The sequence below is a fragment of the Macrobrachium nipponense genome, chromosome 21 (assembly GCF_015104395.2).
Source record: "Macrobrachium nipponense isolate FS-2020 chromosome 21, ASM1510439v2, whole genome shotgun sequence".
In the NCBI taxonomy this organism is placed as follows: Eukaryota; Metazoa; Arthropoda; class Malacostraca; order Decapoda; family Palaemonidae; genus Macrobrachium; species Macrobrachium nipponense.
The window spans coordinates 10087752-10099954 of NC_087212.1; the positions used below are offsets into that span (position 1 = coordinate 10087752).

The window sequence follows — 12203 nt, forward strand, 5'->3', positions numbered from 1 at the left end:
TTTACACAAAGATTACGTAGCATCTTGCAATAAGTTCAAACCGTGTCGATAATTCTCGCCGGATTGCATGAGATGATAGAGGAAATAAACGTCTCATAAAAATTTATTTGGGGGTGGAAATAGCCGAGTTCTGTTGTCCATACCCTAACGACCGTTTTGTGTTGTATTAATCTCTGGGGAAGTGATTTACCTGTAAATTCGATGTAATTATTGGTCACAGTCCTGGCATGGGATCCTCATATACCCCAGAGTCTTTGGGAGATGTCTTTTTGTTGGACGTTAATCAGGGATTTGGCTAAGGTATTTGGTAGGTAAAATGCAAAAGGGTTGGATTTCCCAAGGGTGTGAGTTACTCTCTTAATCGTCTCCAGGTGGGGAATTTTTTTATTTTAATTGTTGGGTGTGTCTCTGGTCTTGTCTTTAGGGGGTCGGTAGAAAATTATGTTTGCTTTTTTTGAATTGCTTATAATTGAGAAAGCAATTCAAAAAAGCAAACGTAATTTTTCTACCCAACCCCCTAAAGACAAGACCAGAGACACACCCAACAATAAAATAAAAATTCCCGCCCCACCTGGAGACGATTAAGAAGAGTAACTCACACCCTTGGGAAATCCAACCCCTTTTGCATTTACCTACCCAAATACCTTAGCCAAATCCCTGATTAACGTCCAACAAAAGACATCTCCCAAAAGACTCTGGGGTATATGAGATCCCATGCCAGGACTGTGACCAATCTTTAACATCGGATTTACAGGTAAATCACTTCCCCAGGAGATTATACAACACAAAACGGTCAGTTAGGTATGGACAACAGAACTCGGCTATTTTCAACCATATAAATGAACATAACCATAGAAGATAAACTGGAATATGTCACGTGTAATTTATAGCAGCAACTGCCGGTACAAGAGTCCAATGATGGAATCGCCCTTAATAAAAGAGAAGCAGGTAATGAACCAAATCTCAAAAGGGAATTGGATATCAGATATCGTCGACGCAGTGTTCATTCAACCAACGCTTAGAAGATTAAAGGAAGATTAATCAGCGGGGGGTGACCTAAATTGGCTTTACTTGTGGACGAATCTCTTGGTATAAAATACCACCTTTTTCTGTAAACTTTTCTTTTCATTCATATACCAGAAGAGAGAGACAGCAGTCTCTGAAAAATATAGTACTTTTCTCTCTACATTTTGGTGTTTTTTATGGCTCCTTTTATTAGATATATATATATATTTATAATATAAATATATATATATATATATATATATATATATATTTATATATATAGACCTTATATCACATATTTATGCGTATACCAGTAAGGGTACTTTCTCCAATGGTAATAAATAGTATCTAAAAGAAAATTTGTGATTTCAAATCGCTTTTAAGAGTTATACTAAAGTAAAGTAACAGGCGTTAAGATGACATCCTTCAGGTCATTTGCATTTCCCCCAGGAAGGACATTTTTCCCAAATTCCGATTATTACTTTGAAAATCAAATGATATTTCAGACCCTCAAAATCCTGGAATCAAAACAGTTATTTTTCCGTGTTAGGTTCTTGGCAATGACCTGACTGAAGGAAGATAAATTCAGTTACAGAATAGATTATTTTACACAAAGATTACGTAGCATCTTGCAATAAGTTCAAACCGTGTCGATAATTCTCGCCGGATTGCATGAGATGATAGAGGAAATAAACGTCTCATAAAAATTTATTTGGGGGTGGAAATAGACATATTGTGAAGGAGGTAATTTGTAACCTTTTGCCTCCGTAAGACTAAAGTGATGACGCAATTTGGCAATGGCGGGTCATCATCAGAGACTTGATGATTGTGTTATCTGTGATTGCAGGTCGTCTTTCTATATTTAATTTACTTTTGAATTTTTATTCTTCACGTCGTAATGAGAGATATTACAAGGAAGTAAGAACTTGTTTAAAAGCAAAATGGATTGTAATCTCTCTCTCTCTCTCTCTCTCTCTCTCTCTGCAATCTGTGTGTCTGTGAGAGAAATGCATTCAGAGCTTAATTCTCTCTTCTCTCTCTCTCTCTCTCTCTCTCTCTCTCTCTCTCTCTCTCTCTCTCTGCAATCTGTGTGTCTGTGAGAGAAATGCATTCAGAGCTTAATTTCTCTCTCTCTCTCTCTCTCTCTCTCTCTCTCTCTCTCTCTGCAGTCTGTGTGTCTGTGAGAGAAATGCATTCAGAGCTTAATTCTCTCTCTCTCTCTCTCTCTCTCTCTCTCTCTCTCTCTCTTCTCTTCTGCAGTCTGTGTGTCTGTGAGAGAAATGCATTCAGAGCTTAATTCTCTCTCTCTCTCTCTCTCTCTCTCTGCAGTGTCTGTGTGAGAGAAATGTATTCTGAGCTTATGTAAACACTGAATAAACATAAACATAAACAACCCTTGCAGTCGGAGTACTCATACATAACCGATAACATTATCAGCATAAGATAGTATGACAGGAGTAGAAGATTGACAATGATATGAATGGGCTGACAAGGCAGAGTTCAGGCGTACATTATGACGGAGTGAGAATCATGTTCGGCTGTTATTTGAAACAAGTGAAGGCAGCTTATCAAGCGCAAGCATTTAACAGCAACAAGCTAAAGTACCAGTTGAGGTCGCGTGTTACAAAAATGCAAAACTTGAATAAGACAAAACTTTCTCATATGTGTCTATTCAAGCATGATAACTATAGTAGAAGAGCAGGCCAGGTCAATAAACGCACGTGAACTCGTACAGCATGTGAAGCATAAACAAAAGATGATGACATTTAAAAAATGACGTACCCTCTTTCTTCTTCTTCTTCTTCTTCTTCTTCTTCTGTGCATTATCTTTGTCCCACCGCATGCTGGGCCACTAGCCGCAGACTTTTACCACCTTTTGTTTTAAAGGACTTTCTTTTATGACTTATTATGGAGGTGCTTTGAAATTTTTCTGCGCTATGCTCGCACGTCTAAATCGGCATATGTCCCTATCAATGCAATGTCCTCACAAATAATGTTACCCTTCGATGAACCAAACTGACATTGAGTAAACAGCCCAAACGGATAGATATATATATATATGTATATATATATATATATATATATATATATATATATATTATATATATATATCATATATATATATATATATATATATATATATATATATATATATATATATATATATACTATATATATATATATATATATCCTATATACATATATATATATATATATATATATATATATATATATATATGTGTGTGTGTATGTGTGTGTATGAGAGAGAGAGAGAGTCGAAAGCTTAACTGCTTTTAATGTTAATTTTGCTGTCGTTTCATATGTCATTATACATTCAAGCATTTTTTTTAAACATTTAAGACGCACGTATTGGAAATTTTTTTTTACACAATTTAGTTTGACGATAACGCAGAAAATATACATTAACGTTTAAAAATAAACAAATTAAATTTCACCAAAGAAATCTCGAATTATGAGGAAGACCAGGCGTATGTCATCATTGATGGTTTCATGGAAAAAAATTATTTTACCGAATATTGATTGTCCGCTCAATTCGAGGGTGTTGGCCAGCTCCCCTTTTCGAGTGTTGGTTAAGCATATCTTAGTTTTAACCAGACCACTGAGCTGATCAACAGCTCTCCTAGGGCTGGCCCGAAGGACCAGATATTTTTACGTGGCTACGAACCAATGGGTTACCTAGCAACGGGAACTACGGCTTATTGTGGGATCCGAACCACATTATATCGAGAAATGAATTTCTAATCGCCAGAAATAAATTCTTCTGATTCCGCGTTGGCAGAGCGGGGAATCGAACTTGGACTACCTAAGTAACCCACTCGTCCAACGAGAAGTTTTTCAAGTGTTGATGGACACTGTTCTTGAATACGCCCGAAGTGAATGGGATTCATAAGTTAAGAATCCTTACTTACGTTTTTAACAAATGGCAAAGATTTTTGGTGGTTTAGGGGTAGATGTTAGTGCCAGGTTAGGTTTGCGTAAATGACTTTGAAAATAGGGCGCCGGGAAAGGATGCCACCTGTTGGAAGTAAATGGTATATTAAAATAAATCCACTACTTTCCTCTGTTAAGTGAGACAAACTGTAGGTGGAAGAGAGAAAGAGGAAGGAAGAAAATTACGTAAAGTCCGACATTTCATGAAACTTAGAGGAATAAGGAAAGAGTGAGGAGAAATATGGCAGGTCAACTATTTCAGGAAACATAAAAGGAATCAAAGTGTTCCGTATTCTCGAAGTCATAAGAAAAAGTCACTTCTTTCTCTTGAAAGGTATATATAAAATAAAAATAGCTTTCGAAGTGGTAGAGGCAGTGGTTAGGCGGAGAGGGAGAGGGGTGGGTAGGAGGATCAGAAGTTTCATAAGAATCTGAGAAATTCAAAGAATTCCATATTGTGGTAGGAGAAAAAAATAACTTCTTTCCCTTGTAAGTTATAATAAAAAATAAGGTTTCGAAGTGGTAGAGGCGGTGGTTGGGCGGAGAGGGAGAGGGGTGGGTAGGAGGATCAGAAGTTTCATAGGAATCTGAGAAAGTCAAAGAATTCCATATTGTGGCAGGAGAAAAAAATAACTTCGTTCCCTTGTAAGTTATAATAAAAAATAAGGTTTCGAAGTGGTAGAGGCAGTGGTTAGGCGGAGAAGGGGGATCAGATATTTCATAAAAATCTGAGGAAGTCCAAGAATTCCATATTCTGGTAGTCAGGAGAAAAAAATTACTTCTTTCCCTTGTAAGGTATAATAAAAAAAAAATAAGCTTTCGAAGTGGTAGAGGCGGTGGTTGGGCGGGGGGTGGGTGTGTCTGTGTGTGAGGGGGGAGGAGGGGGATGGTTCCGGAGGGGGGGAGAGTGGAAGGTTAGGGTTGTAAGGCAATTGGAACTTCATGCTACGTCGATCTCTCCTCTTAATCTTGTGGCTCTGATGGCCAGGTTCAGTCAGCGCGAAGCTCGAGTCGTGACTAGAAGTCGGTAGCTCAGGGAAGAAGGGTTCTCTTTGGAACCCCTCCTACTTCGTCGCCTTCGTGTAGGCTCCGTCAGGCGTGTTTGCTTGTTTGCTCTATGAAGGAGTGTTTGTTTATTCTAAGGAAAAACTTCGATTTCAAGGCTGGCCTTTGATTGCGTATTTTTTCTTTGCGTAAGTTACTTATGACTCGAGTGGATATTGAATATAAATTGGACGCAAGCTTTGGCTATTTCCGAATGTGATTTTTTTTTTTTTTTTAGAAAGTGCGTTGGATTTAAACTTTCAGCCTCAAGTAAAATGAATATTATACTGATTGTGATTAAGTTGGGGCCCAAAGTAACTTGCTTTAATTTTCTGTGTATTTAAATACAACATATGGCTTGGGTTGGAAAAATAATCCCTATGACTCGAATACTTCATGAATTGTAAATGTGCCCTGACCTAAAAATCCTACAAATTAGGAAATGTCGAACCGAACCATTCTTCTATAAGGAAAAAAAGCATAGAGTTTTCCACTGAACATAAACACCGGAAAATTTAAAAAAAAGGAAAAAATCTAAAAATCAAAATGAAGACCAATATTGGATCACCCTGTCAATGATGTTTTGTGTACAGAAATGAACCGGAATTGGGTTTAGGTATTCCCTGTTATAACCAGTTTCGTCATATATGTTAAACGTTTGGTTTTGAAAGTTTAGTGCTGTTAATTTTATCTGAATGTAAGAATACTTTTGAAATGACGAGATAATGATTAATATAAAAGGCAAATTTACCCTTTGTGTCAGATGTTCTTTTTGTTACATCTATTCATCCTGCATTCCATGCATCATTGCCTTTCAAAATCAGAATAATTAAATTTTTCCCCCCAATCACATAGAGTACATTATAGCCTTTGTATATATTCGATATGCTCATATTTCTATGAGCGCTTGTATATCCAGACAACATTCATAATTATATTGATGTAAATTCATTTTTTAATATTTTTCAAGTGTTCTCCTGAAAATTAGTTCTATTTTTTAATATTACTGTGAAATCATTTATGAGTCCCATCTCTACGAAAGTCCAAACTGAGTCCCATCTCTAAGAATGTCCAAACTGAGTCCCATCTCCACGAATGTCCAAACTGAGTCCCATCTCTACGAATGTCCAAACTGAGTCCCATTTTTATGAATGTCCAAACTGAGTCCCATCTCTACGAATGTCCAAATTGAGTCCCATCTTTATGAATGTCCAAACTGAGTCCCTTTTTTATGAATGTCCAAACTGAGTCCCATCTCTACGAATGTCCAAACTGAGTCCCATCTCCTTTTTATGAATGTCCAAACCGAGGTCACTCTCTACGAATGTCCAAACTGAGTCCCATCTTTTTATGAAATGCTCCAAAACTGAGTCCCATCTCTACGAATGTCCAAACTGAGTCCATCTCTACGATGTCCAAACTGAGTCATCTCTGTAACGAATGTTCCAAACTGAGTCCCATTTTATGAATGTCCAAACTTGAGTCCATCTCCTTAACGAATGTTCCAATGAGTCCCATCTTTATGATGTCCCAAACTGACTCTTTTTATGAATGTCCAAACTGAAGTACCCATCTCTACGAAATGAAATCAAATTGAGTCCCATCTGTACGAATGTCCAAACTGAGTCCCATTTTTATGAATGTCCAAATTGAGTCCCATCTGTACGAATGCCCAAACTGAGTCCCATCTCTACGAAAGTCCAAACTGAGTCCCATCTCTACGAATGTCCAAATTGAGTCCCATCTTTAAGAATGCCTAGACTGAGTCCAAATCTTCTACGAATGTCCAAACCCTAGTCCCATTTTTATGAATGTCCAAATACTGATTGCCCAAAATTATATGAATGTCCAAAACTGAGTCCCATCTCTACGAATGTCCAAATTGAGTCCCATCTTTAAGAATGCCTAGACTGAGTCCCATCTCTACGAATGTCCAAACTGAGTCCCATTTTTATGAATGTCCAAACTGAGTCCCATTTTTATGAATGTCCAAACTGAGTCCCATCTCTACGAATGTCCAAATTGAGTCCCATCTTTAAGAATGCCTAGACTGAGTCCCATCTCTACTAATGTCCAAACTGAGTCCCATCTTTAAGAATGTCCAAATTGAGTCCCATCTCTACGAATGTCCAAATTCACTCCCAGTCCCATCCTTGACGAATGGTCCAAAACTTGAGGGTTTCCCTATCTGACGAATGTCCAAATTGAGTCCTATCTTGACGAATGTCCAAATTGAGTCCCCATCTTCGGTACGAATGTCCAAACGAAGGTCCCATCTTCGACGTAATGTCCAAATCAACTGGGTCCCATCTTCGAACGTAATGTCCAAAACTTGAGGGTACCCAATCTTGACGAATGTCCAAACCTGAGGTTCCCATCTCGATCTTTTGAACGAATGTTCCAAACTGAGCTACCGAATCTAGACGAATGTCCCAAATTGCTGGTCCCATCTCGACGAAATGTCCAAATGAGTCCCATCTTGGACGAACGTGTCCAAACGAAGGTCCCATCTGTACAAATGCCCACACTGAGTCCCATCTTTAAGATGCCTAGACTGAGTCCCATCTTGACGAATGTCCAAACTGAGTCCCATCTTGACGAATGTCCAAACTGAGTCCCATCTCTACGAATGTCCAAATTAAGTCCCATCTGTACGAATGTCCAAACTGAGTCATATCTTTACGAATGTCGAAACTGGTGGCACCATTCATGAGTTTTAGTTAATTTTAAAGCTAAGGTTTTCCATAACCATTAAGACGTATGGAGGTATATTAATTAAAAGATGTATCACCTTTATTCGTTATTAGAAAGGTTTTGACATTGAAGATAAATCTGAATTGAATAGGGCATTCCCACATTTATTAATGACCTTAACAGAAGACCATTACTCTCATAGATTCTAAGCTCCACTTTGAGGCCTGATATCCAGAAACTTTAATTTTCTGCCGTTGTAGAATATGGAATATTTTATCCACCAAGCAGCCGGAGACCTTTTATCAGGTTGTCATCTGTCTTGCCAATCCAGGCTCATATCCAGAAACTTTAATTTTCTGCCGTTGTAGAATATGGAATATTTTATCCACCAAGCAGCCGGAGACCTTTTCTCAGTGTGTGCCAATCCCAGCCCATCACTAGTCTACTTTTACATTTCAGAATATCTTACATAATATCAGAACTTGCGTAGAATATCGAAGGAAGTGTGTGTCACTGTATCCTCTTGCAACAGTGTCTCATTATGGATTATTGTGGTAATTATATGTGTTGGGGAAGACGTCACTAGTGCATCATCATTATTTTTATCGACTCTACAAAACCAGTGATATAAGATTCAATATAAGATTCCCTTCTAAGGAAGGCATCGCGACATATTGCATATTTGTGGTGAAACGAAACTGACGCCAGAAAACGATCTAGAAAAAAAAAAGTCCGAAGAAAGCTCGTGAAATAAACAAAAGACAAACGAAAAAAAAATGTAATGTATCAATTTCATAGTGGCAGGAAAGAGCCAACCTCAGATCTCCGTGACAACGTGTCCGTCAATTGTCTCCCCCCGATTTTCCTTTCCGGCACTCGGCCCTCTTCTTCACTCCCCCTCCCCCTCCTCCACCCCCACCACCCACCACCTCCTCCTCGAGGCATGACTGGCTCTTTTGAGTGTCTCTAATTCTGTCGTTTTTTTTTTTTTTGTCTCTTTTCCTATTCAGTATTTTATGAACAAACGGTGACAATGTTATCTTGCTTCTTTGTGTGAGGAAAGTGCTCGTGTTCTGGAATACCTGTGGCATAACTTGGACCGAATTCACAAAATGTTACTCAAGAGAACAATTGCGTATGCACTGACTTGCATCGTGCTGCCAAACTGTGTGTGTAATGCAGCGGCAACCGCGCATATAAAAAGCCTCACCATAAGGAGATCTGATCCGCTGTACGAAATCCTACGATCTCCGAAGTCCCTCAGTAGGAGGGATTCTTCTTCGGCTACTGAAGGCGTTTCTGTCCAGCACCCAGAGCCACAAGCTCCGTTGCGGCCTCTAGAGCTGGATGTGCTCAGCGAAGATGACAAAGAAAGAAGAATGGGCGGCGTTCTGGTTTATTATCCTTACCCGGAGGCTCCAGACGCCATGCAGAACGAACAGAATTACCTGGAAAGCCATGTGGATGACCCACCCTTTGAGGTTCCAGACGTGAGCCCGTCCGCGCTGGAGTATTTTCTGGTCAAAAAAGCCATGTCTCGAGAAGGGGGAGCCGAAAATTCGGGTCTGGACATCCGGTCTCGTCTAGGAGAAACCACGTTGCAAAAAGTGATGCACAAGAGAGACCCGGCCATCGGCAAACCCTACCAGAAAACGCTGGTGGTTTCTCCTTCCTCTTCCGTCAAAAAAGACCTGTCTGCGGACACCAGGAGTACCAGGAGGAGGAGGGACAGGAGACCTCCCACGAGTCTCGTGGCACCTGCAGCTTCTTCTGCTCAGGACGACGACGACACGGACGGTAAAACGCTAATAAGGCCGCCGGTCCTGAAGAGAGAAAAACGATATTATCCAAAAGCTCGGAATAATGAGTTGATCGCCACCGACGAGTCTGACCCAGTTCCAGTCGGCGGGAGCACGGAAGTGGCCTCTGCCCGCCAATTCTCGATCGGAATCGGAGGGATTGTCAATACGATCACCTTCGGGTTTTTCCCGAGGCTTCTCACTGCGCTTGAGCAACCCCGCCATTATAGTGATGCTTCTCATTTTAAATGTAAGTATTGCTTCTTTTTCTCTCCCAGTCACATTTCTCTGAACATTGTATCATTATGACGGTCTAAGTGACTATCATTGTATTTTAATTATGGTATAATTTTCCAAATGGATTGAAAATGCTTGCATTCCCCGTCATGTTTTGATATTAGAACCTGAGCATTACTTAGATCATTCGCAGAATGTAAGCACATAAGCGCAGTTTTACAAATATCATTGTGGTTACCAATAATAGCTCGGCTAAATTGGTTTTACTCGCAGCTTTCTTCGGAGTTTGTCACCTGGAAACTGTTTGCTTGTTTTTTTTTTTTATCTGTTTGTGAGTTTTGTTCTTCAGAATTTCTTCTACTCAGACATGATATTATCCCATCTTGCTTGTACATGTACTCGAATGTACATATTGTGTACGGTTACATTATTAAGTGTGTGAGAACAGGACAGATTATTGCAAATTTTGGATAGTCATTATTACTGGATAGTTAGTTACGAGTCAATTTGGTAACTTCATTCTATTTTTTCATCTGTAGGAGACTAATACCTGGTAGAAGAACAGGTTTTTCTCCCTATTGTTATACTATACAGTTATGTACAGAGTTGTGTATATACCAAGCAAACAGACGTAAACAGTTTTAGAACATAAATGAGTGTAGGTCTGGGGCATTAATGAAAGGAGTCCCCCAAAAGTCGATCGTGAGACTACAAGCAATAAGGAAGGTTGGTGTGTAAGTTGAACAAAGAAGCAGGGTAGTTCGTAAAAGGGTTGTGAGAAAATCTTCAATAATTGTAAAAAGAAATAAAAATGTGAGATTATTCAAGTTAGTCAGGGATAGAATAAAGAATGATAGCTTGGTAGGTTTTTGGTTCTGTCCACACTTCTGTTATATGCTGAATCGATGGTGTCTTACCTTTAGAAAACAGTGACTTTAAAAAGTAACTATGATAATTTGTGGCAAAAGAGAATAATCCGGCAATAACTAAAAATGTTTCTTTGTAGTGCTGGTCACTCAGTAAAGATATTAAAAAGCGATGCGCCCTTTATACTGGAACAATTATTCTCATTCGGACAGAGATGCCATGCAAAGTCGTGGAGAGGCTGTAAGACGCGACTAATTCTTCCAGCTTAGGACAGACTCACTTGGCCTGTCTCAAAGAATCCAGGAATTTTGAAGGAAGATTTGAAATAGAAATAAGATGGTTTTACAAAGTACTGAGCTTTAATTAATAAAAAACCAGGAAAAGGATCAGAAGAAAGTTGATTAACGAGGGAGGGGGAGAGAGGAGAGTTGTTTACATGAACGTTATGAACCAATTTCAGACCAGTAATTGGTGAAGTAGTCAAGGGAATGGAGTGGAAGCTTGTGGATCACCACTCATAATAAGAGACATGGACACGGTAATATAAGTCCCTAACAAAATTTGAATCTACTTCACAGGAGGGAGCTCAGAAATGGAAAAGAAAAAAATCATGCAAGAATTTCCCCTGTCATTAACATGGGTAGACACAAAGTAGTACGTGATGTCTTAAGTTTCGACTACATCCTCACCATCGAATTCATTCTCCTGATGCAGAGAAAGATTGAGAACTTCGGTATATTAAAAGAAATGAATGTTAAGAAGATATTAAAAGACTTAGTTCGTACCGAAAGTAATAACTGAAAAACATTCAAATTATAATTTGCTGACTGTGTTTTTTTTTTTTTTTTTTTTTTTTTTGAGCCAATAGGTCAACACCAGACCTCGTATTCTCTTCAACCCATTACAAGATTCACATGTATCCTTTTAGCTGGGTTTGTGCCGGCATAAAGCCAGCTTACTCCAAACTAACCACTCGCTAACTTGGCACTTTGAGGTCTGCTGACAAGGTCACCCTCTTAAAAGCAGCAATAAAAACATTAGGACCGTCCCTATAAGAATTTACTGTAGGCTTATAAACAGTACCATTTCTTTTCGTATTCCTTTCCATATTACCTTTAGGGGGTTAGTTCCATCAGTGCACCTCATGAGGTGCACCGTCGGCATTGCTAAAGGTTCCTTGCAATGTCCCTTCGACCCCTAGCTGCAACCCCTTTCATTCCTTTTACTGTACCTCCAATCATATTATCTTTCTTCCACCTTGCTATCCACCCTCTCCTTTCCAGTGCTTAATGACCTCATAGGTCCCAGCGCTTGGCCTTCGGCCTAAACTCTATATTCCGTTCCTTTTCACATTTCCTTCATCTTCCGTTCCATCGAGCATTGCAATAGCAAAAATGAGAAATCAGCCAATGCCATACTTTAAACAGCTCTTACCAGAACTCCCACGCTCTGAGATCGCTATTTGCACAGTCTATTGTAGCAACAATAGGTTCCGAGTTGTCAGGGAAATTCCAGTGTTCTTCTCTCACGGTTTCTCTGATCCTCTTGGTAAATGGTAAAATTACTTTCAGAAACGGTGAGTAACGAAAAGAAGTAACGTTTTAA

The 12203-nt window shown here is 39.2% G+C and overlaps 1 protein-coding gene across 1 annotated transcript in view; it reads left to right on the forward strand.

The window, feature by feature from the left end:
- Nucleotides 1–8143: 8143 nt before the first annotated feature.
- LOC135197773 (uncharacterized) overlaps nt 8144–12203 on the forward strand; it is a 46643-nt gene continuing 42583 nt past the window's right edge. Inside the window, 2 exon segments of the mRNA XM_064224866.1 lie at nt 8144–9707; nt 9709–9744. Of these exon segments, the coding sequence (XP_064080936.1) occupies nt 8808–9707; nt 9709–9744 (936 nt within the window). The 5' untranslated portion in view covers nt 8144–8807.